General features: G+C 41.8%; 3 protein-coding genes across 8 annotated transcripts; 2 read left to right on the top strand and 1 right to left on the bottom strand.

Moving 5' to 3' along the window:
* Positions 1-32: 32 nt before the first annotated feature.
* Positions 33-3,335, top strand: tekt1 (tektin 1). Its single transcript, XM_076105538.1, has 8 exons — positions 33-166; positions 893-1,090; positions 1,178-1,343; positions 1,530-1,658; positions 1,826-1,969; positions 2,071-2,296; positions 2,520-2,716; positions 3,060-3,335. The coding sequence occupies exons 2-8, from the start codon at positions 925-927 to the stop codon at positions 3,217-3,219; spliced, it is 1,188 nt and encodes a 395-aa protein (XP_075961653.1). The 5' UTR covers positions 33-166; positions 893-924; the 3' UTR covers positions 3,220-3,335.
* A 619-nt stretch (positions 3,336-3,954) lies between these two features.
* On the bottom strand, positions 3,955-11,978 carry kdm1b (lysine demethylase 1B). Of its 6 annotated transcripts, none has more exons than XM_076105531.1 (22): positions 11,795-11,975; positions 11,368-11,513; positions 10,303-10,424; positions 10,124-10,213; positions 9,902-10,013; positions 9,690-9,803; positions 9,558-9,596; positions 9,225-9,417; positions 8,916-9,100; positions 8,629-8,799; positions 8,456-8,530; positions 8,221-8,355; positions 7,962-8,133; positions 7,722-7,849; positions 7,551-7,586; positions 7,261-7,392; positions 7,052-7,126; positions 6,798-6,914; positions 6,500-6,625; positions 6,235-6,357; positions 5,472-5,624; positions 3,955-4,893 (listed from the first exon to the last, which is right to left on the bottom strand). In XM_076105531.1, exons 1-22 carry the CDS (start codon positions 11,808-11,810, stop codon positions 4,810-4,812), a joined length of 2,544 nt encoding a protein of 847 aa, XP_075961646.1. In that variant the 5' UTR covers positions 11,811-11,975; the 3' UTR covers positions 3,955-4,809. The 6 variants fall into 6 exon arrangements, with proteins under 6 accessions (XP_075961646.1, XP_075961649.1, XP_075961648.1 ...); XM_076105533.1 differs by lacking the exon at positions 3,955-4,893 and adding an exon at positions 4,909-5,314 and having other exon boundaries at positions 6,283-6,357; positions 11,795-11,978; XM_076105530.1 differs by lacking the exon at positions 3,955-4,893 and adding an exon at positions 4,913-5,314 and having other exon boundaries at positions 11,795-11,976.
* Positions 11,979-12,063: 85 nt separating this feature from the next.
* cfap69 (cilia and flagella associated protein 69) lies at positions 12,064-24,092 on the top strand. Its single transcript, XM_076106413.1, has 23 exons — positions 12,064-12,380; positions 13,469-13,528; positions 13,627-13,692; positions 14,063-14,172; positions 14,277-14,353; positions 15,151-15,249; positions 15,804-15,956; positions 16,188-16,362; positions 17,454-17,577; positions 17,715-17,763; positions 17,866-17,987; positions 18,067-18,298; positions 18,661-18,825; positions 19,145-19,260; positions 19,610-19,728; positions 20,122-20,203; positions 20,341-20,533; positions 20,914-21,051; positions 21,423-21,499; positions 21,770-21,967; positions 22,321-22,407; positions 22,498-22,551; positions 23,517-24,092. Exons 1-23 carry the CDS (start codon positions 12,291-12,293, stop codon positions 23,679-23,681), a joined length of 2,751 nt encoding a protein of 916 aa, XP_075962528.1. The 5' UTR covers positions 12,064-12,290; the 3' UTR covers positions 23,682-24,092.
* The last annotated feature ends 531 nt before the right edge of the window (positions 24,093-24,623 follow it).

The raw sequence follows: 24,623 nt of genomic DNA, 5'->3' as shown, positions 1-24,623 counted from the left end.
TAGTGTTTACCTGAATACTTCTCCTCCACTAGAGGTCATCAGAACAGACCGCCATGACGTTTCGTTGCCGCAGTAACCATTTGTTTCGTTGCAATTTACGTTTGAGACGTAAACGACGTCGATGCTGATTGATACGTTTGGCTGTTTTACATCCACCAGTAACGAGGTATGTGCCATTGGTTTCTTGAAAACGTGAGAAATGTTTCGGTGTTCGATTTTCAACTATTAGTTATAAGAAAAGTTTCGGTAAACTCATATAACGTTAGCCTAACAGTAAAAATATCTTTGCTCCATAACTAGCCAACATTACAAGCTTACAACGTTTATTTAGCTTAGCTTAGCATCATTGACATTTTACAACAATGAAAGGTAGCCCCTTCACCCACAGAAAGAACATAGTATACATATTTAACGCTGAATAAAAGGCAATATAATTATATATCTACAGTTCAAAGCTTTATTGGAATACCACACTCAATCCTACTATTAGTCACCTGCACCCAGAATGCAACTGAAACACCTGTAACCAATTAGATCTCTCAGAAATCCAAGCTTCAACACTATAGACTATAGATTATAGGCATGCATTAAGTGTTGGTAATGACACTACCTTAGCATTAAATAAATTCATATTATCTGGAGATTAATGGGCTTTTCAAATGCCATTTTGCAATGTTTTCAATGTCCAATGCTTTTTCCGTTCAGCAACGTGTTTGCACTTGGTGTTCTCTAGGTGCTGCTATTCATTTCTGACATTTCTAACATAAATGATCCGTGGATGTCCAGTGAAACCTGTATAGTATCATTTCTCTCTGGTACATGTGTTTGAGGTCTCTTTCACCATGAGGCAGCCACATTTTAACCATTTCTTCATTTATGTTCTTCCTACCAGCCCATACTGACAGTGACCCCCAGTGGAGAGTAATGTCTGTCCCGGACCACAGTCCCCAGCAGGGTGCTGGACCCAATCTTGTGACTTTTGAGGTTATGCGGAACCGCTCGGAGCTCTTCAGAGCAGAATGCACGAGGCTAATGCTGGAAACTGACAAAGCATGCAAACGCATGCCAAATGATGACAGCAAGCGACTAGGTAAGTGGGGGAATACAGATGTGTTAAAAGGATGATGTTGCAAAGACCACATAGGTGACCTGTAGGGTTTCTTCTCCTGCTGTTCAGATCAGCGGCTTGGAGACATCCAGTTTGTGAAGAAGGGTTTGGAGCTGAAGTTGGAGGAGATTATTGTGGAAATTTATGTCCTCGAAGCGTTGCAGAGCAGAGTGGCAAAAGCCCTGAAGGCCTGCGATGAGCCTCTGAAAGTCACCGTGGTCTGTCTGGAGGAGAGGTGAGGATCTCGAACAGTCAGAAGAAAAATCTATAATGTTTTTATTTTAGATTTGGCAACTTTTGTTAGCTTTCAGTATCGTGAAGTCCACCTTTCCGCACCACTTTCTCCTACTATGAAGCCTACAGATAAAAACAACAACTTGCAGCATGAGTGTGAGAGACGTTTTTGTTCTGCGTCCTGCAGAAGGAAACGTCCCCCCTCTGAGAGGCTACATGACAAGGTGGAGAGAGAGCTGCTGAAGGAGAAGAAGGTCATTGAGGGAGTGGCTTCCTTTCTGCAGAGTGTAGCGGAGCAGATCACTGAGCAGATAAGGTAAGAAAGATGGACTGGCTATGATCTATGAAGGGGATCTCAAAAGAATGCTTTGGATTTTCTAACTTTTATAGTGATTTTAATGACTTGAAACCTGGAAATAATATCAAATCAGTATATAAAGTCGCCAGTAAAAGCAAGACAAAACATGTCTTTTTGTGTTCCAGACTGAACCGATCCGCCAAGTACCAGCTGGAGAAGGATCTGAAGGAGAAATTTGAGGCTCAGTGCATTGACAACTCCTGTGCCTTGATGACCCACCATTCCATCAACAACCTGCAGAGGTCCAACACTGAACTTGTTCCGCAGAGGTGAACTACCATGACGATTTGAAATTCTGACCCGCAGATCTGGGAAGAAAGAGGACGTTTTGTTAGTTCCAGGTCTCCCTCTCTCTCTCTTTCTCTCTCAGCTTGGCAGTGACATCAAAGCAGTGGCAGAACATCTCTGACATCAACATGGCCAAAGCGGAGCAGCAGCTGGCCAACTCTCTGTCCCTGCGTTCCCTGGTGGAGTCTCTCCTGGAGCAGACGGCCTCCGACATACAGAGGCAGGTCCAGGCCACAGCGGCAGCCCTCCAGCTGAGCGTCCTGGAGATCAAGTCTGCCAAGAGCCAGATGGAGGAACAGCTGGCCAAGGTAGGGCAGATGAGTGTATGGTGTATATTTGAGAGGGAGTGAGTAAACAAAGTCCGGCTGATGGCCGATGAGAAAAGTCAGCATTGCTTTTTAACTAACATTTATTATATAAGGATATTATTGGCTAGTTATTATCCTTTCATTGAGTAACAATGTGCTATTGTTTGAAATGAAGTTTTGTAAACACTGGTTGACCCTGGCGGAACGCCTCCATCCCCTCTAGATGTTGTCTGAGTTTGACAGCCAGCAGAGGATCGGGGAGAATCTGCGAGTGGCCATCGCAGAGAGCGAGCAAGGTCTGAGTCTGGTCCAGGCCCGGCTGGCTTTGCGCCGCCAGAGGCCCGGCAAAGAGCAGTGCCATGATGCGGCACAGTCCCACCTCCTCGCCGAGGTCCAGCAGCTCACCGCTCACATCAGCATGTAAGACCAGGACACACTCGCCTCTGATGTAGACGGACAAAGCAAGACATGTTTTCAAGAGGTTTAATGATGCCAGTGTGGACACACAGCCATTACATCTGCTAGTTTACAAAGGCTATAACACAAGAATATATAGAAATAAAACAATTCAATTTGTAAGAAAGCATGTATGACAGTATAATTTAAGGAGTAGCAGTAGAAAAAGTTATTTTGAAACGCACAGAAAGTACCCACCAGGTGGATTTCCTAGATTCCAGTTTTAGAAGTAGTTTCCTCCCCGTGTTGGCTGATGTTTAGAGATACATCCGTTTAGGACAGGTCTCCTTTTTCTCCGCTCCCTCAGACTGCACGAGGCAGCGGCCCAATCAGACGAGGAGCAGAGGGCTCTGGTTCGATGCCAGCTGGAGCTGCAGGAAAGCATCGAGATGAAGGCCAACTGTCTCTACATTGACGAGGTCGTCTGCCCCCAGCACAGGGAGTCCATCGTCATCCACAACTTCTGAGCATTTAGCAACAGAAAGAGTCTACTGTACATAGACCAAGTATTTCTTCATTCAAGTTATTGCAAGTATTCTCTGTAATGTTTTCCTCTCTCTAAAATAAAGCCACTGTACTTCCACCGCTGGTTAAAGTCAATGTAAATGTATGAAGGAAGTCAAGTTCCTTCTTTCCATCAAAGGCATTTCACATTTTCTTTTGAAGTTTTGAAGTACATTTTTACCTTGAAAACAGCAGTTGACAAAACAATCCCACTGTCAGGAATTTGAAATAAATACCTCAGATTTTAATGCGTGAATTTTCTTACGTTAACCTGAGACTTACCTCGTCCATTGTTAAGTGTTTTCTACTGTGAAAATTGCTGCTGACTCAACACATTCAGGCAATTAGCATTACAGTTCAGCTGCATTTGTATTTAACAAAAGTAACATTACAAAGTTTTCAGGAGTGTTAAGTTCACTTTGATGTGTTTTATATTCCGGTCCAGTCAAAGTCATGCACACAAACTTAAATGAGAAGAAAAAGGCTCAAAAAGATGCCACTATCCAAATTGTTGCTGGTTAATTTTCAACAAATCCACTAATTGATCGACTACTTGTTACCGCTCCATTCATATCTTCAGTCATAACAGTACTGGAGAGTCATAAGTCAATCAAGTTGACTTTACAGAATAGGTCGACATACATAAAAAAAACAATTCGAGGAGCCAAACCTTCATCCACAAGTGAAAGCGGTCAGTATGGCAGTTGATAGCTCCGTTTATTACACACATAGAAGATAAATACTCAAGCACTGTACTGCTGGACAAACAGGAAGTGATCATCAAGATGTAGAGATATGAGGACCTGGAGGAAAAGCGTCATTGTTCAGGAGCTAATGAAAGTTATTCTTAGGTTGGTTTCATTATTATTTTTTCCAACCTTTTTCCAGAATTACCCATTCACAATCATTATTTTCTTCCATCATTTCTTGCTGGGTGTTGTTGTCTTGATCACATCCCTGAGACAGTAGTGGGACAATCCTCTGATCATACTCACTGTCCAACCTTTCCTACACATAAACTACTCATTTATTTTTTAAATCAAAAGTGCTATCACAGAAGTACTCCTACTGTATATCTAATATATCTCACATAATGCTAATTCATTAAAGCCGTATAAAACATTGGTAGCTAACTCCCAAAGAAAACATTTAAAATGTATTATGATATAATCTCGAGAAACCTAATCCTTGGAGATTCAATTTGACTTAATTCATGATTAAACGATAAGAGTTTACCAATGTTTCATGCAACCCCAATCTCTCAAAATGACATGTTCTGACCACTTCCATCACAGAAGTGCAACATACACGCATTAAACTCAAAATTAACATTTCTCTTGTGTTAAAAATGTCAGGCCCTAAGAAGCTCTACTTGACCTGATCTCTCACACACACACACACACACACACACACACACACATCACAGTACAGCGAAATATCATTTCAAGTGGAGCAATTCGGGTTAACGCAGTCCGAGTTGTTTAGCGGTCTGTTGCTCAGTGCGACCCGTGTGTCCGTGCTGGTGTTTTAGAGTGCTGGGGGGCTGACAGAGTTCACATAGCAGCCATCTTGCTGGCCTCTCTGACCCCACTCAGGTAGGCTCCCGTCACAGTCTGAGGGAAGTGTCTGTTGGTGGCCTGGTGACAAAAACAAACAACTAATGTAAAACAGTAGTAATTCAGTTTGACAAAGTAATCTTCACTCAAGGGCCACTTACTAGGTTTTTAAATCTCATTTATCACCATTATCTCCCCTTAGAAAGCTTGGAAACAAGCTAGCACTGTATGTGGAACTTGAGTTCCTTATTATTTTGTCAAACCTCTATTTTAAACTTTAGTTTCAATAGTGTCCATTTCATTCTGAAATGTTACAAAACACAGGTGTAAATAACATTAATGTCTTATTTCCATTTAGCTGCTTTGGTGTCAGCTTCCTGGTATTGTGCATGCTGGCTCACTGTCACAGTTGTGGTTGATAAAGACACTTGAATAGAACAGAGCCATCATTAATGTTATTATAACACCTGTGCTTTTCTTGCTCAGTCTGCTGTGAAGAGGCCTGTTGATATGGAAAAAGCAGTATGGGAAATGCAGAAGGGGAAACTCCAAAACTTTCCAATAATGTCAAAAGCAAATAAATCTCAAATAATTAGCCATATCAGCCACATGTGATTGTTAAAAAATAAAAAAAAATAAAAAAGTAAAATCAGCGTCACCTCTCCGGCAAAGAACACTTTTCCCTGCACGTCTTCAGCGAGGATGTCGTAGGCCTCTCCACTTCCCCCCGTCTTCACAAAGCTGTAGGACATCTGGGACCACTTGTCTTTGCTCCAATGTGTGACAAAGAAATGCAGCGGCTCTGGGACGTCCTATCGGGGATGACGGACAGCAATTAACAACAGTAATGAGAAAACCCCACAAACAATACAAGTAAATCTGAACTATAACAGGTAATCGGTGTATTTTAGTTTTTGAGAGAAAATGTGCAGTGAATTTTAGAATTGTTTTAGGAACTCTGTGACTTTACATGCATTTCGACTAAAGGAATGAGGGTCTAAGTTTAGTTCCTGGATTATAGTTCCTGGCCGGTATGGCTGTTCCGCTCCGCTGATGGACCAGCAACTATGAAGGTGGAGGTTTACTTCTCCTTTTTTTAACAACCATTCAAACATCAGAGTAGCAAAGTAGTAAGTTACAAACGATGTCCTTGTGTTGTCGCATGTCTATAAAAGCCTTTGATTTTCAAGGGTCTCAATGAATGTGGAAAGTGACATTTAGCTCCTAATTTAGCCCCTGAACTGAATTTCATGGGACTATTCTTGTTGAAAGGGGCCTTTTCATGCTTAACTAACGGTTACTTTCACTGTTGGTCTTACTGTTCATCAGTTACCCCGAATGGAATAAGAAGAAGCTTCAATAAATGTCGGTCACGCTTCAGCTGAATGTGACAGGGTTGCACATCGAAAGCGACGGCATTACCTGCTCCTTGAAAAGCTCACGCAGCACCTTCATGCACTCGTACACCACCTCCTTGTCCTCCATGTCCCGGACAGCAGGCACAGCATCCCCAGTGATAACAGACATGAGGACAGCCTGCTTCCCCTACACACACACACAAGTCTAACATTATAATTCAAACCTATTTTCCCTGGTAGGAACAGGTATCTGACAGAGAATATAAAATAAGTTTTCTTAGCGGTGCGATATTGTCTTGCAGGGTGGATAAAAAGGAGAAAACACAGACCTGTGGCTCCATGTCATAGAAGACACTGAACATGCCTCTCTTGTCTGGACCTGGTGGAATGTGACCAAAGTAGTCTGCCCCTTGGATTCTGTTGTCCCAGAATCGGTACGGGAACTGGAGAGCGATCTGGAAGACGTTTTTAAATATTATTCTTAAGAATCTACAAGAAAGCAACTTTTCTAATCAGCAGGCCACTGTTGTTATATTTGCCTTATAACTAAATGTAAAAATTTATTTGCCAACATCCTGTGCTTATCTACAACCATGAATCCCAAATACACATTAAAACAGTTATTACCTTCTCTATGATGCCGGCTCCCAGACTGTGGATTGCTTTCATTTTCCTTTCAGAAAGCGCTGGGTGGAACTGAATCAAGTTCTTCTGGAGCAAAGTCAATGGGACAGTAACAAGAACCTAAAAGAGTAACATGACACCGTGTTCATCAGCATTGAACACATGCAACATTCTCTGAAATGATACGTTTTCTAGGATAACATCTTGAAACGATGCGTATTATATACTTTTTATAACATTTATCAACGTGTGTTTACCTTCTGTGCTGTCCACTGGGACCCGTTGGAGGCGGTAACTTTGACGACATCACCTGAGTAATCAACGGCCTGAACCTGGATTTGAAAAAAAGAAAGAAAAGAAAAATTACACCACCTGACTTTTAACATTGAGATTTATCTTTGTAGCATTCAACGTATAGTAATAACGGTAAAAGCAGCAGCCGACTGTAATAGATTGAATTACAAACCGGGCACTTTGTGCGGATGTCGAGGCCCTCGGCCAGTTTGTGGAGCAAAGCGGAGTAGCCCTTGGTGAGTAACGTGTGGTCTCCTGAGAACTGGGCAAAGAACTCATTGTGGTCCCAAGATCTTGCCGAAACCTACAAACAAATAAATGTATCATTTTCATCGCAATTCCCGTGAAGACACAATATCAAAACCCACACAAACTAGATGTGCAGAATGCAGAATCTAGAGTTCCCTTTATGCAATAAAAAAAAGACAATAACTCCCCAAATTCAAACACACAAACACTTACAATGTTGTTATCTTCTTTGGTTAATGTTCCATGATTCTACAGGCAGACGTGTAGGATGTATTCATAGCAGTAAACCAGCATGAATTTTGTAAAATGTAATGGCAACAGACTCTTCAGTCGATTATAACAAAGAGAAAAATCCAGAATTCCTTTAGTGCGACTTTTCCACACCTGGTCTAACGTGCTTCCACAGGCGTACTCCAGGTTGCTGAGGTGAAACTGAAGCACCTTCTCCTCCAGCTCGCTGAACTGGATTCCAGACTCCTGAAGGAAGTTCTTCTTCACCTCCTGGACCTTTTCTGTGGAGATAAACACCGATACATGAAATATCTCTAAAAGCTGACCACTCTTGTTGTTTTTTATTATTTGTGAAATCATTTTGCTGAGAGTTTGGGTACAACACCCCAGCACCTCTCAGCGGCGTGTCCTGGCTCTGCGACTTGTCCTTCCTCCATTCCGACACCACGTCCAGGATGGCGTTGAAGTGGAAGTCCATGCGCTTGTCGATGGCCGGGTCGGTAACCTGCCCCCCCTCCTGAAAGAGGTCACACCGCTCCCCCAGCTTGTGCATCTTGATGCCCATCTGCAACAGACGAGCGAAGAGCTCAAATGAAAAGCCCAGAGTGCACATATGAAGATTCTTTTTTTTCCTCCCCCAGACATCTCTTACCTGTTCACACATGAGGGCGATGGGGTTGTTTACGCAGCCGTTGACGATTTGAGCTCCTCGGCCTACAGTGACGCCCAGAGATGTATCGTCCCACACGCGGCCTCCGATTCTCTCCCTCGCCTCGAGCACCACCACCTGTGAACCGATGACAACAAAGAGTGCAAACAGCACTGTGACGAGCGAACGGGGGGGGGGGGGGGAGACAGGAGGTCAGAGAAGAACTAACCACACTTACCCGAGTGCCAAAGTTTTGCAGCTGCCGTGCAGCAGCCAGCCCTGAAGCCCCGGAGCCGATGACGATAACATTCCTCTGCAAAGATGATAAATGTGACTCTAAGTCTTAACCGAATTAATGAGAGAAAAAAAGCTTTGACATGAGATGTGCGCTGTAAGGATGAGGACACTCACAGAGCAGTGTCTTTCGGGGAGCAGGGGCCGCTTCACTGCCAGCACGCCAGTGTTGATGAGGCCCTTCCTGGTCATGAAGTGGAGCACCCGGTCCATCTCCTGCACGCAGCGCACACGCACCAGCCCCCGGGCGATGATGTGCACGGCACACTTCTGGGAAGTCAGCACCTCCTTTAAGAAAAAACAAAGAAGCTGTTTGTCTGTGGAGTCCTATATTCCTCCACAACCAGCTATTTACAAACCTAAAACAGGTGAAAACGTATAAGTCACTGGTGTCTGCAGCGTACCTTGCAGTTCTTGTGCCAGGAGGCCAGAATGAGGTTACGCAAAGCCAAATACATGGTGGGATCACGGGAAAACTCTGGGAACTCGTAAAGCTCATCCAGCTCCATCATATCCGGCCGAACACACAGAGCCTTCCCACACTCATTGGGCTGGTAGAAGGGCTGGAAGTACGGACAAAGGCCTGGAACTGAGGCGAAAAACAATAGTTACTACACCACATTACCACATGCTTCAGACGGATATCTCTAAATAGGAGGATGACCAATTTCCAGCAGGAACGTTCCATTCTTCCTCTCACACCGCAGACTTACTTTGCGGCGGGACGGTCCTGCAGTGATCCGCCCTGAGCTCAGACAGAGACGGGTTGCTGGTGGCGCCTGACGGACTCATCCCCACGCAGTCAGGGTAGTAGGAGGCGAGGAACGGGCCGGCGGGACTGTCTTTGAACAACGGCGGCAAGATCAACATGGAATGCCACCAGCTGTCAGACACCTCGGCCACCCTCTGTGAGAATGACACGGCATGGGGTTAAAGAGGCTGTATTGTTCAGTGGAGCACGCACACTGGATGTAGTTTTTGGGGAAAAAAACTCATTACAAGCTGCATTTGATTTTGTGACAACAAAACACAGATCAGCAGATTACCAAGTCCTCTGGTTGGGAGCACTGGTCCGGTCCCTCACTCTGCAGGCAGAGACATAATATTATTATTATTTTTTAAGAAATGATGCTTGTGAGTGGCCTGTTGATTCTTTTTTCCCCCCATTTCCTGTTTACCTTGATGTTGTTGAACTTCATTCCACAGCGGTACGTGGCTGCGAGGGAAGCGGTGAGTTGGATCTCCTTGGTCAGCTGACGCCACTTCCTACAGTCCGGTTTAGTACATTGAACCTGAAAGGAACACATCCCAATGACCATCACTGTGTTTACCGACTTGGATAACCGGGTTCAACTGGTTAACAAGAACCAGGGAGGCCGTCTGAACTTACCCAGAATGGTAGCTGCTGATCTGCCATGAAAGCTTTAAGACTGGGCTCACTTTTCCCGTTACTAGTCCACACCTTCTTCCATAAAGCAAAGATCTCGTAGCCATCTTTGTGACTACCAAAGGGGGGGAAACAAGTTAATGTTATGGCCTCGATGCAACGGCAGTTTCAGGGTCACTTTGTTCATTGATGTTTTAATGCGAGTAGTTGTTCCGTCAACATTACCTTCTGTAGTAGTGATCAAAACATTCGTTGCAAAAATGCTCACCGCATGACAGATGGTACCAGCGAGACGTGTATCCATTTTTAGCACACCTGAGGAGAGACAGAAGAATTCAGTCTGTGTCTAAAAAAGGAGCAACTGAGTTGAGATCTGATTTCTATTATATGGAGAAACATGCTACCTGTCAGATGCACTTGCAAAACAAACTGGGTACGTGGCGGAGCATCCAGCCTTTTCGCACTTCCTGTACTTCTTCTCAGACTGGTCGTCTTCCTCCTCCGTGTCTGTGGCTTTTCTTTTGCTCTAGAAAGAGCGTGTGGAGAAAGTCATCTCACTCAACTTTATTCACAGAGCATTTTAAAAAGGCTTTGGGGGGGACAACAAGAAGGAACACAGAAGCAGGTTAGGTTTGTTCTTTCTTTCAACTTGGAGAAAGTTTTCAACCATCCAGCATTTGATGACCTGAAGAAGAGTACTGAGGTCTGTTAGTTAGGCTCCAAGGGTAGGTTTTTCTTCAATAGAGCAGTGAAAAGTGAAGATGTATTTTGGAATAATATGACCCTAATGGCAGCATATAAATTAGAGCTAGAGTGATATATCGGCCAATATATATATATATATATATATATATATATATATATATATATATATATATATATATATATATATATATATATATATATATATATATATATATATATATATATATATATATATATATATATATATATATATATATGAATAACAGTAGAGTAGATGACAGGTAATGAGGGGAGTCAGAGTGACAGCAATATAGACGTCCACAGCTGGGCGCAAACCCAGCAGCGTCATGGTTCATGTAGTGTGTTCTTAAACCTGGGGCCAAAGGACACCAAACAAGATATTTTTTAACTTTACAGTCCTTCACGTTATTAGTATGTATCTGGATCATAATCCTTTAAAAACTTTATTTATCAAACGTGTTTTCTTATGACACTGTGGCCGAAGGGCTGAGACGTTTACCATGTGAAACACAAAATCACCAGCCAGACCTTACACTGTGTCACTCTCTGTGTCTATACTGTCGATTAAAGAAAATAAAATTGCATATATATCGGCTCATATATTGGTAAATATCACCATCAGCCACAAAAACCCAAGATCGGTCGGGCATAAACAAAATTGGCATAAAATAAAGGGGGAACAAGTGAGACACGGCTGTGTTTGGCAGACAGACAGACGGTTGAGCATGCTCGCTGCAGTTTACCTGTCCAGGTGGAGGGTTGTTGGTGCGCTTCACCCGCACATTGATCTGCCTCCCAGAGGAGCGCAGGGTCTGCCCGTCCCCCGGGGACTCCCCGGAGCTCCTCTTCCTTGCTCGTCGAGCATTCCCGGAGCCATTCCCAGGATAGTCTAAAACATTGGTGGCAACAATGTACATATTTAACAGTGGACAATGCAGTGCAGCTCAGGTCAAATGGGGCCTTTATTACGGCTGATAAGGGCTCTTTCTGACGGATAACAGGAACGGAACTAATTACGAATTGACCATAGCGAATGAAACACGACATTATATTGATAGTAAACACAGCAAAGGTGGCGACACATTAGCAAGCTCTTTAAACCAGCCAAACAATGTCCGCTTGTCACGTTTAGCATTTAGCAATGCGTAGCAGAGCGCTACGAGCACTGACCTGCGTCCGACAGCATGGCTGGTCGCGGTGTTTCTTCAAAAACACGGTGGTTATTTCTCCGCTAATGTGAGTTTCTGGGACCCTTTCTTAAATTGTTAGTATTCGTCACCTCTTTTATTGTTGTGGGGGGAAATCAATGCGTTGTTGTTGAGGGAATACCACTTCCTGTTTTAGAGGAAATGGGCGTTTCGTTTTAAGATTAGTTTTGAGCTCCGCTGCTCGCCGTCCTACACGGTAACCACGGCAACTGTAGTAACGTTGCGCCGTCAGACTCGAGCAACGTAAAAGGAGCAGAGACAGGTGATGGAGGACTGACGTTCTTTATTTAATTTTATCAGAGTTTTGTTACTAGAAAGCAACTAGGGGTTCAGGTCAGTTTTCCGTTAAAGGTAGCTCGTTGTTATACCGAGGTTAGAAAGTAAACTTGGACGAAGCAACGTTCACATGAACCGACAATGTTTAAAGTGAGTATTTAAAGCAACAAGACATTTTGGAAATGGATTCAGGCAAACTTGTGCACAGAAGAAAACCGGACTTTCCTGTAATCAGACCAAGAGCATCGGATAAGAAGCAACATATTCCAGAGGTAAACAGTTACTGTAATTCCTTAGAGGTTATATGAAGTATTTCATGTAGTATTTCATGTAACGCTGGTTCTCAGTTAATACGCATCTATTGTGGTGGAAGAGGTATTAAGATATTTTACTTAATGCTACAATATAAAGATACTCTGCCACAATTAAAACTCACTTTTAAAGAGGTGCTCCGTCAGAAGATGCAACAGCGACACCACACCGAGTTTGGGAGAAAATAACAAAGACGGTAAAAACGGCACAGATGCAACGGTGGTTTGAATTGTTCAAGATGTTCAGAAACAATTTAGTGTTAAGAATATCGTTCAATAATCCCAAAAAGTGATGGACACACATTTGAAATAGATAGCTCAAAGCAAAAAGTAATGCTTAAATAGTTAAAAATGTTATCTTAAAACAACTAAAAGTAACAGATTAATGGTAGAAAAAGTAATGGATAAACAATTGAAATGGTTAACTGAAGCTAAAGGTAATTGATAAACATTATTCTTATATAGTGTTTCAGTCTATGTAAACAGTTGAAATAGTTATCCAAAAGATAGCTATATGTGATAAATGTGATAATATAGCTATAGATAGCTATATTATCACATTTAGTATGCACATATGGTCATATTGACATAGAAGTGTGGTGATGACCTGTTGCAATTTCAAATATGACCCGTATTGCCAGATGGAGCAAATACTAGCTCTGAATTGGGTTATTATAATAAGGTTTAAAGCATCACAAAATGTTTGATATGAAATACTTATTCATATGCTATGGACAATATTTTACGTCTTACTTCTATTATGGACTAAGGGTTTGGAAATAATATGCATTGAACTTAACTAAACTAAATATTATAATTATGATTATGATTTTTCCAGAGTACAATTACTTTGGCTTAAAAAGAGACTGGGAGACATGCAACCAAATTTTTCATGTTTGGACATTTTGATGCAAAAAAACATCTTTAGAATACACATAATTATTTATTTTTTTATTATTTATTGTGACAATCTTGTGTTCAAGTATGTCTGCCACCAAAGAAGACAGAAGACAGTGTGAACTTGGACCTAAACTGTAATTTCTCAACAGGTCGGTGTTAAAAGTCTTGAACTAAGTAAGGTGATCCGTCTTCTTGAAGATCCTTTGACAGTAAGTTTAACTTGAATGTTATCCGACTTTTTTTCAGATTTAAGTTACGTCATATGTAATCATACTGTACATTCTGTTTTTTTTGTTTTTTACTAAAGGCTAACTTGAAGGAGAGGCACCTCTTTGTCCTGAAGAAACTACTGAAGAGAAGCCAAATTGGCTTTGTATCCTTTGTTCTGGATCCTGTCTTCTGATAGACACATCTGATAACGCAGACTTCTCTTAGAAGTGTCTATCTCTTCCAAAATAAAGCTCTCTCATTTGTCACACACTGCAGCCGATTGTCAAACCGTCCTCATTACTGTCCCCTGGTACAGAGATGGAAATAGATTTTCCTCTCATGCAACCTGAACACAAAGACAAATGTTGTTCCCAAGGCTCTAATTTGCCGCTGTATCGCTGTGTCTGTCAGCATTTTCCGTGTTCAGAAATAACCCGGTTATGATGATGAATCTTTGTCCCATCACGTCCCCTCCCTCACTGGGATTTATCTACATATACGTTTTGCCAAAGATCTTCTTAACTTATTTCAAGCTCTTGAAGGAGCTGACATGCATCGCCAAAATACTCAACATCTGTGCTGAGAAAGTGACGGATCACCCAGAATATGTGCCCATTCTGTGTGAGGCACTTCATATTTGTAGGTAAGAAACTCCGATATATCAAGCCTACGTGGAAAAGACTGACGTTTCTTTTGTGTGACATCGTCTGACTCTGAACAGCAACATGTAGTTTTGCTTCCTCTCAGGCTTCCCTTCCTGAAGGAGAAAGCATCCGATGAGCTGAACTACGCTCAGGACGTCATAGAGTTCCTCTCTCACATGGGTACACAGATCACGATCAAGTCAATTCATAGTTATATATTTAATTGCAATTTGCAATTTTCAAAGTCATTTGTTTACATCCTAGCAGCCACTAATTGTCATTCTTTCAATATGGTATGAAAATTAATTTGTAGACTTGAAACTTAAAGGATAAGACTGGCGGTGTTATATATTTTTCTTACTGTTAAAAAAATCCCATGAAGAGACTCAAGACTTAAGGACACTCGCAGAAAGAGCATCCGTGGCACACAGCCCCAAGCCCATTGGTTCCTTCTGAAGATATACATCTTCAAAAGCAAGTCACAAAACTACAGAGAATTTAAAAAAGAAGTAATTTCCTAAAACAGCTCGTCACTGTAGCTTCTGGCAAGCATAACCTTAACATCAGTAAACAGTGCATTATAGAGGACTATTTTCAGTGGCGGATAAATACACATTTTGGTGAGTATTTATAACAAAGAGATTTGTTGACAAAAAAATACATGTAAAATATCACCAGGCTTACTCTTTATGATAGATCGCCCATCACTGTGAACACCGTGTCACGTGTATTTTGTGTCACGGTTAAATGATCTTTCTGTGGTAATGCAGTGTTTCGGCTCACATGCTGGAGGGACTTGAAATGCAGCGGCCGAATCTTTTTAATGCTAAGATATAACAAAGTCCTTATTATCCGTATTATTATACTTTGTTATTTTTGTGTTTACAGTTACATTTTTCCTTTAAGACTGATTGGGTCCAGTTTCTCCGGACAGGAGAGATGATGACGAGTGACTCTGACAGTGTTTCTGTTGGCAGGCTGTCTGATGAGGGTGTCTCATGCTGAAGTGAGACAGCAGACGGTTGAGTCTGTGAAATCATTCTACAGCTGTGTGGCTCCTAAACAGCTGATTGACGGTACTGACCGTCTTGCAAAGCCAAAGCCTTGGACTTTCCCCTCTGGCAACCGATTTTCTAGACTTTCACTGAGTGAGGTTTTCTCATGGCTTCTGTGGTGGCATGCTTGTGCCTTTGTTTCTTTTCTTACTTTCCTTTTCGTTCTCTCTTTCTTTCATGTTTTACCCTCTCTTCTTCTTCTTCTTCTTCTTCTTCCTCTTCTTCTTATTCTGTCTTACTGATACATCAAAAGGCTGTTGTTATGAACTGGTCATGAAATCAGTTAGGCTGTATTTTTTATATTCTTTTGAATACATTTTTCTGTTGGTTATTCTTTGTTTTCCACCAAAACTGCTATTCTATCAGTCGTATGTCCTAATTTTATGGTTTTGTAAATTTTGTATCACTTTTTGTTATCAGTGTTGTACTTGTACCCCCAATTTCCTGTTAACATGCTCTTCTTTTCATTTTTCGTATTTGTAATTTTCTCTCGTCTTCTCGTAAGTTTGTTTCTTGCAGGTCATTTGTTTTACTGTCATTATCTTTAAAAATAAAAATAAAATCTGTCTCTGCAGGGCTTCAGCCCACCTCTCCAGGCTACAGGCTGCAGCTGCTGGAGCGCAGTGAGCTGGCTCAGACGTTGCTCCTCTCCCTGGCCGCTCTGGAGAACCAGCCCGCCATCAAACTGCAGCTCCTGCACACACTTCAGATCCTCTCCAGGTCCTCTGGTCAGTGACTGATTTTACTCTGTGGAGGAGGGGATCAGTCAGACATGTCAATCCAGCCTCGTTCATTAGATAAAGTAGCCAGCTCTCAAGTGCATAAATCATCTCATGACCAAATGACAATCAGACAAACAATCAAAACTGTGATTTTAAGTGTCCTCGTGTCAATGTCAGCAGGTCAATGGGTTGTTTTATCATCACTCACTTTAATCGCATTTCATTTTACAAACACAGATATGAACTGCGCGTTAATACTGAATGCACGAGGAGCAGAGACGATCTGTCTCCACATGAACGAACCCGACCCGTCCGGCCGGGTCCTGTTCCGCTCCTCCGAAATCCTCTGGAACCTGCTGGAGAGAGGCAGCAAGGAGGTCACTGCTCAGCTCAGCAGCATGGAGTGTGTCATGTACGTGTCTCCTGTTTCCATATATGGCTGATGAGGACAGTGTGTGCTTGTAGAGTTCATTTCATTGAATTACCTTTTATTTACTTGAGGAAGACTAATCGTGAAATTAATATTAATAATAATAATAATACATCGATTTTCTATAGCGCTTTTCAAGATACCCAAAGACGCTTTACAGGGCAAAGACAAACAAAACAAACAAACAGAACACTTTGGTAAAAAAAAGAAAAAATATCACAAATATCAAATATTGTCCTGAAATGGTCATCTTCTTATCCCTTGCGCATATCTGTAAAATAAGTTGCTACGGTGTCATTCAAGCACAAAAATGTATGTGTCAAAAACTCATAAAAAAAATTATATATTAATGTTATTTTCCACTTTTACTGAGTTAAACATTTTAAGCAACTTCAGTCCTGATCATAACGACCAAATATTCATTCATTTACAGAACTTTACATTCAAACATTGCAAGTTTACATAATGCCACTGTTGTTGTGAAAAAAAAACACAAAATGTAATTATTTTCTGTCTACTAAATGCTATGGGGATTTTTTTTTTCACTTTCTGGAATATGTCAATGATTAGCAATAATGTTGATTCTGATTGCATCAACACTGCAGTGCTCCATAACAACAGCAGCAATGCCCCTAGTGGAAACTAAGAAAGTAGCATGTGTTTGCCCCATAGGGAAACATGAGAAAATCTCTCTATCTGGTGGAATATAGTAAGGAAGTACAATTTTGAATCCGGGGCTCTAGATTGAAAGCCTGATATAATAAAATACATTGTGGTTTGAATAGGGACATATTTGTCCTTAAGGGTCTGAGTGTCGTTTTTCTGGGTACACAGTTTATTAATTATAGGGCTGCAGTTGAACTTTCAAAATTCGAAGAAAAAAAAAATGCCATTATGTATTAGCGCAGACAAAATGATAAAAATGTATAATTAAAAAGCTAAGAATGTGCCAAGTGATGAACAAGGGATAAATTGATCAACAAGCATCTAGAGGAATTTACATGAGGCAGGATTCTGCTCATTTAGTACAAATAGATATTAGACTTCTTACTTTCTTTTTATTTGTTACTTAGTTCTCTGAAAGAAGCGTTTCTTCAGCAGCTGATGAACGGTTCCCGTAACTCTGACCTGCATCTCAGAAACGATCTGCTTGTGATCACAACTCTCATCGCAGAAAGTCCTAGTTCTCTGCTTATTGTGAGTACAGGATAAGTTATTGTAAGATGGAAACATACTGCAGCTGATATTCATAGACTCATAACTTCCCAGCACATTTAGAAAATGTGTGAAATGTGCCACTACAGGTTGCTTGACATCGTGTTTCTAATTTTCAGGAGAGTTTATTTGCCAAACAGCTCGTGGTTTTGGCCACGTTTCCAGAGCGTGAGGCCACTCTTTCCTTCTACATTTCATTTCTACAATATGAATATTTATGAGTACAGTAGCCTTTTTTATGACAACATAATTGCTTCCTTTATGTTTTAGTGAAAAGTTCCAACCCTTTGGTCCGCAACCTCAAGCTCGCCTACAATAACGAAGACTTGAAAATGAAGAAGTTGCTTTTGAATCTGTTGGTTTTGATGTCGAAGGACTTTGCTGCTCTGCAGGTCAGTCCCACACACAGTCAGTATTGTCTCAGTCCAAAGGTGACATTTTGAACACCCTACATGTTTTCTTCTCCTACAGCTCTATAAAGAGGAAAGTGTTATGCTGGCTCTGCTGACGCTCGTGAATCCGCCCGCTGCCTCGTCTCAGCGCCGGTCAGCGTCGCTTCAGTGGTCCTCGGTCCAGCAGAGGGAGCTCCAGCTGCAAGCGCTGGCCACCGTCTGCACCATCGCTCCGCTCATGTTGGCCGACTACATGACTCATAAGGGGAGCACGTGTCTGCTGCTCCTGCTGGACCGGTGCGTTGCTCAAGGTGAGGACGCTGCAGAACACGCGTGGAGAGACAGACAAGAGGCTAGAGGAAGTCCTGTCCTGTATCTGCAAGGTCAAAGGTCAAACACCAATGTTCACGTGTACTGTCAGGGTGGCCTTGATCAAAACACTGAGGCCCCTTCTCACTCACTCTGAGACGTTGTGGATCACCTTAAAGCAATTCAAAAAAATAATAAGTATATATTATTGTGTTTTTACAAGTATTTATAGGTCAACTGACAACCTAAAAATAACAGACACTATAACCCCTTGACAATGTTTGCACCTGCAGATTTAATAATTTGGGTGTATTAGCCCTTTTTTCGTGACATAACGGTATACTTGTTATATTTTTTTCTCCAGATGCTTTCTTTGGTCAGGGTCACGGCTCCCATGACGGAGGACGAAGAGGCAGCATGAAGGCTCAGATGCGACATTGTATCAGAGTGCTGAGATCTGTGACGTCTTCAGGAGAAGACTCGGTCAACCAGGACTTTTGTGATCAAGGAACCATCAACCAGTTCTTGGGTAAATTCAATCAAAACCATCAGCAGAAACATTTTACTTAAAGGGACAGTGTTATAGGATTTTGGTGGCATCTAGCAGCGTGGTTGCAGATTGCAACCAACTGAACACCCCTCCGCCTATAAGTAACGTAAAAACACAAAATACCCTCTCTAGAACCAGTGTGTGGTTCTTCCGTTCTGGGCTAGTTATTTTATTTATATAACATAGTTATAAATATCATATTTAATGTCTGCTAATAGATCTTTTGAAATCCTACACACTGCCCCTTTTAATAAGTGTAGTCTAAGTCAACACAGACTTACCCGTCGTATTTTCTCAGGGATTTTGATGCAGATGGAAGCGAGTCCTGACGAGGAGGACGTACTCACCCTGGAGATAAAATCAGATATTCAACTGATACTTTCAGCGCTGTGTGAGAAAGACATATACAGAAAGGTAAAGCTGATAAAAGCACTTTGTAACTAACCTGTAGAATTACACAAGTCACTTTGAGACAACTAGTTCAACTTAAAGCCACTGTGTGACTTTCAAATCCGTTTGAAAGGTGGACAAGAGGTCATGTTTTTGTTCTTAAGATCTAAACTTAGCTGCTTTAATGAACACATTAATAAATGTGATATGTTTTCATTAGTGCTTCAAGTGAAAACACGATTTTTCCTTTCTTTATGTTTATATTTCTCAGCTAGATGTCATGTCATGCTCAGATCAGAACATCACACTTTCAGCTTCAGTTAGGTAACATACAGTATCTCCTCGTTGGCGGTCCTGTTTTGTCGCACCACAGGAGCTGTTTGGGTCAGAGGTAGTAGAGATGGCGATTCACTTCCTGAAGAAAGGCTGCGACAAGTTCTACAGCGGTCTGGGACACAACACGCTCATCCTCTCAACAGTGGACTGCGTGCGGTCAGTGCAGCTAAACCTCAACTTTTCTTGTTTATTTTCATTTTTTTTACACAAAGATGAACTTCATTAAAAAGAGGGGAATGAATGTTGTTGATTATTTTCTTCAACTCAAACTTAATCTAGAGGAATATGTATTAACTTCCTCTTCAATGGAATAAACTAAATTAAGGTTAAGAACATACTGAACTCTCATCTCCACACTCTAACAATATAGCATCATTATTCCCTTTACACACTTTTGGCTTTTACGTTGTTGTATAGTTTTCTGAACAGTCTAAGACACTTGTAGTGTAAATATAGTAAAATTTAATTTTGGAGATTTTGGTAGACAAACAGGAAGGAAAGGACTCACTGATTCCCCACTGTTGAGAAAGTTTGTGTGTATCCCATCAGGTCCTGTATTGTGGGCTGCTACACCACAGAAGATTACTTTTTGGCTAAAGAGGGGGCGTGTCTTCTGTTGGACTTACTCAGTGTAAGTGGATGATTGACTTCCAACTGAAGTTATCGTTGTATTTGTGTGTCCATAAGCACCTAAATGTAAAGAACTGATATGAAACTGTTTGGGCGTCTCTCTCTCTCTCTCTCTCTCTCTCTCTCTCTCCCCAACAGTCGAGCCCCAGATGCGTACACTGCAACGTCCTCGCCACCCTGCTGGAGTTATGTGACAACCCGAACACTCTGTCTCACATCCTGAGCTGGAGGGACGCCGGCGGTCAGACCGCTCCCAGATTCCTGCTGCAGCTGTGGAGGGACGAGGAGGAGGAGCTGAAAGTCAGCCGAAACCGAGACGGAGGGATCGCAGGTCAGTCTGCAACGAGACCTTTAACAACAACGAGTCAGTGACAAGACTTTGAGGAAGTACATGAATGTACATCTCTGAAGTATGTCGGTGACATGTATCTAGACTGACCTGTTGGTTAGAGTAAACGGAAGCCCATTAAGGAACACGTTTCAACTTATTCTCTGAGCCAGTCGAACTTTTCATATGACTGAAAGTGAAGGACAAAGTGCTAAGTGTCAAAAACTGTTGATTCGGAGCCGGACAACCACTAATCAAAGGATTAAACAATAATCCCACTTTGAATCCTGTCTGATAAAACGTTTATAGAAGCTGCAGTGGCTCATATTTATACATCTTTCCCTTGTATCTTATTTTATGCTTTTTCACTTTTTGACTTTAAGACCCCCAGAGACCCATCATCAGTCAGTACCATCAGGAGGACACCCAGCTGTCATTTCCTGCTAACATACCGAGTGCAGCAGTGCTGGAGGTGTCAGAGAACCTGCGGTTAAAGATTTACTCCATCTTCTGCAAACTTGGTAAAGATTAGAAAGTTCTGAAAGAATTCAAGCAGTAAACACAGTGTCACGTACTGTAACAGCGGATCAACATCTGTAAATATGTAGATAATGCTTTTTATATCATGTTGCCTAGAAGCTGTAGTCTAAGTCACATTACACAGCCTAAAATGTAGCCACAATGTCTGTAAGTTTGGATTTAGATCAATCTGTTAGTACTACACAGATGTGGTTTTGACATGCAAGGTCAGCACATGATCCATGATCATTTCACTTGTCAATTACCTTAATCCTGGAAAGTAAAATTCGAGCTACAGTAAATTTGCAAACAGCAATATGTGCTGAATGTTTAAAACTATGCTGTGAAAAATTATTACTTGTCACTTTTGCAGGTTTTCAAGACCTTCCTGGATTGTCCAGAAAAGATTATGCGACCTTGAGCATCGTCAGGAGATACCTGGACTTCAAGGTGGAGCTGCTGCTTGTTAAGCAAAGAAAATGTGCCGGATATGAAACTAGTCGTGTTGTCACCAGGTTTCATCAGGATTGTGTCATTTTTACACCATCAGAATAATTGGATAAATAAGATGTGTCAAAATTCTCATCGTACAGGCTTTGATTTTTTATGATATGTAAGATGTATATTTAAACTCTAAAATGATCGCAAACAGCGAGTAAAGGCTTCTGTTTCAGACACAGGAACATTATGAGCATTGGGGCGTGTGTCGCGGTGCTGTAGGTCGGTGAGGTGTGGGACGAGATCCGCAGGGAGCTGAGTTCGGACGGCGTGAGGCCGATCACCCCCGACGAGGAGGCCCTGAGTACCATCTGTAAGGTTGCAGAGGACACGGCGAGGAGGGTCGCGGCGGAACAGAACAGCATCCTGGAGCAACAGCAGAAGGAGGACATCGGCGAGGAGGAGCTCATGTACACGGAGGTGCTGAGAGTTTAATTCACTAATCGCAAAGAGTAGAAAGTCTGTGAATGTCAGCTGAATAAGGATATTTTCTTTGAATAAAAGCACGCAAAACTTGTTTCTAGTCGATGTGTTGGTGTAGATATGTTGTTTTTCTCAAACTTAAATGGGGAAAAATCTGACAAATGTATCCCCACAAGTGTCTGTGAGTAGGTTGTTTTTTCATTGGTATTTTTTGCATATTTTGCATATTTTAGACAGAGTGCAGCCTTAATGCTTTCTTGTCAATTTAAATCTGGAACTTGACACAGCAGACATCTCTTTTTTGTTCATCAGTTGCACTCACACTTTTTTTTGCTGTCCTTGTGTTGCAGATTAAGTCTCATTGGAAGCAGCGGGAGCTGATAGCCAAGTCATGGGACCGCTACGTTTCCAAGACTTCAAACTATGAGATCCTGAAGGTTTTATTTTTTAACATTCGCAAATATCAGTCATCACTGATGTGGCAAAGAATCAATTTGAAAAACTATGTTGTTGTTTTTTTTGTACAGGAAGTGAAAGCACAGAGGGAGAAATACCAGGATGCTGCGGTTCATCCAACAGAGGTCTCTCACTGACACACAACATTAAATATTATAGTATTGTACTGCCCACAGTCAGTAACAGCTTTAGGAGATACAACCTGCAGTGCAGCAAGGTGGTTGAACCAAGTTTTCTGACTTTCACTGACCTCCACTGGCAAACAGGGAAAACTTTAATAATACAAGACCCAACACTCATCTTGCCTTGAGTTACAGACATGTAACCGGTAAAGTGTCCCTGATACACTCGCTGATAACAGCAGAGAAGCAGAGGATACATTTAGAAAGAAGGCAATATGTATTATACTACTGCTTTGACATTTGAATTTTATGGTTTGGAAATCAAATTCTTTATCAAAATGTCTTGCGGTGTAATTTGAGGACATTTCTTGTGTCTGGTTCACAAAAAGAGCCAGAAACTGTTTTGAAAGCCATATAACTCAACACTTGAGGGAGTATACATAATTAAATTATGAGTAGTCAACTATTGGTCTTTTTTTCACTGAGACTGTAAAACAATGTTACTTTTTAAAATACATCCTGGCAGTATAATCAGTTCAGATGTACCTACTCTTAAAGGAACAATGAGTAGGATTTGTCCCCGGCTCAACGAGGGTTTACGGGGCTCTCCAGCGAGTTGAAGCCGACCCCAGATACAAACTCGTTTTGGAACGAGCTTTGTCCGCTTGGCGCTTAGTCTGGATATATTTTGCGTTTTTTTACGCTGTGTCTGCCATTCCGGGAGCTTCATCTTGGATGCGTGTGTTTACATTCTGGCATGTGGTCAGAGACAGAAAAAAAAGCAGCCAGGGCAAATACAGATACCGCCACACACTAGTGGTTCACAAGTGTTTTTTGCATGAGTTTACACATTGTTTTTTAGGAATAGCCTACTCATTGTGCCTTTAAGTCACCAGCTGTGCAGGACAACTGAGAGATGCACTCACTGATGATTCACACGTGCCGTGATGTCTTGCTGTGTGTTTCAGCATTTCGTCGGGCAGGTGATGTCTGTAGAGAGAGCAGGCGCTCAGGGGCCCGCAGGAGTGAAACTGATTCTGGCCAGAGCTCCCATCAAGGCTGCCGGTCAGGACCAAGTTGGAGCCACAAGTCAGGACCCAGAATACTTCAGCACCGTATCTGTAAAAGACTGATGTTTCATACACGCCCTTTATATTGTTATCGCACATTTATTTTATCTTGTACACCCAACACGACACAAACCAAACTTTGCAGCACGGACACACATTTATAACGAATAGATGTTTATTTATAACGAATAGATGTTTATTTCTAACGGCCTCTGTTTCATTCCCAGTGTTTCTTTTGACTCAAATACAGACGTGAGGTCACTTGATGTGCACAATCAGCACCTTGTAGTCTGTTCCACCCATTCAACAGACAAACACACAAACTGACTGGCCTTTGTGGCAGTACTAGCTGTTAAAATGTATGTAATAATAAAACAACATACTTGTTTTTTTAGATAACATGAAACGTGTTTTGATTTGTAAACCCTTTTTCTCCCACAACAGTCAGATCATTAAACATATAATTAAAACGTTTCTACGCATTCATTCTCCAACGAGCATTGTATCTATAACTAACGGGGCGACATGAACAGTGAGACCCTGAACAGTCAAATGTGGCATCATGGAAACTGAGGCCTTATGTAACACCAAAATATCAATTTAATTTAAAGATTTTAAAAAGCCTAATTATCTCCACTAAAGGTTGATCCTCGTTTGTGAAAGGCTACCTGCTGTTTGGCAGCTTGTGCCACCCAGAAGGTCCATTTAGGACAGTTGTTGAAAAGTGTTCTCTCTGTAGTGTTTTTGGGTTACATAAGTCACTGCAGCTCATTAACACATATGTTCCTTCAAGCGTGCAACATGCTGCACAGAGCCTCTTCTTCTTCTCTCTCTCTCTCTCTCTGCTCTCACCATTTTACCGGCTGGATGACCAAATGGTCTCCGACAGGCCGCGGCTCTTGATGCAGCTTTGTGAGTGTGTATGTGTGTGTTGAGCCCCCGTCAGACTGGGACGTTCACACTGTACAAAGGAGCAGGGGCACACGGGAGCCCTCTTCAGTGCGA

This window comes from Anarhichas minor, unplaced genomic scaffold (assembly GCF_050575085.1).
Source record: "Anarhichas minor isolate MPS153535 unplaced genomic scaffold, ASM5057508v1 ptg000033l, whole genome shotgun sequence".
NCBI classification, from domain to species: domain Eukaryota; kingdom Metazoa; phylum Chordata; class Actinopteri; order Perciformes; family Anarhichadidae; genus Anarhichas; species Anarhichas minor.
The sequence above is the reverse complement of the archived record's forward strand: the minus strand, read 5'-3'. Positions and strand labels throughout refer to the sequence as shown.

Bases quoted from the DNA above. Each gene is read 5' to 3' on its own strand.
- tekt1 (XM_076105538.1), top strand. From the start codon at position 925: ATGTCTGTCCCGGACCACAGTCCCCAGCAGGGTGCTGGACCCAATCTT. The intron at 1,344-1,529 runs GTGAGGATCTCG...TGCGTCCTGCAG, and splicing joins GTGGTCTGTCTGGAGGAGAG to AAGGAAACGTCCCCCCTCTG. The intron at 2,297-2,519 runs GTAGGGCAGATG...CATCCCCTCTAG, and splicing joins TGGAGGAACAGCTGGCCAAG to ATGTTGTCTGAGTTTGACAG.
- kdm1b (XM_076105530.1), bottom strand. The intron at 8,531-8,628 runs GTGAGTGTCCTC...TCATCTTTGCAG, and splicing joins TCCCCGAAAGACACTGCTCT to AGGAATGTTATCGTCATCGG. The intron at 5,315-5,471 runs GTGACGCTGATT...CCATATCAACAG, and splicing joins AAGTGTTCTTTGCCGGAGAG to GCCTCTTCACAGCAGACTGA.
- cfap69 (XM_076106413.1), top strand. From the start codon at position 12,291: ATGGATTCAGGCAAACTTGTGCACAGAAGAAAACCGGACTTTCCTGTA. The intron at 16,363-17,453 runs GTACGTGTCTCC...TTTGTTACTTAG, and splicing joins AGCAGCATGGAGTGTGTCAT to TTCTCTGAAAGAAGCGTTTC. The intron at 21,052-21,422 runs GTAAAGATTAGA...TCACTTTTGCAG, and splicing joins CTCCATCTTCTGCAAACTTG to GTTTTCAAGACCTTCCTGGA.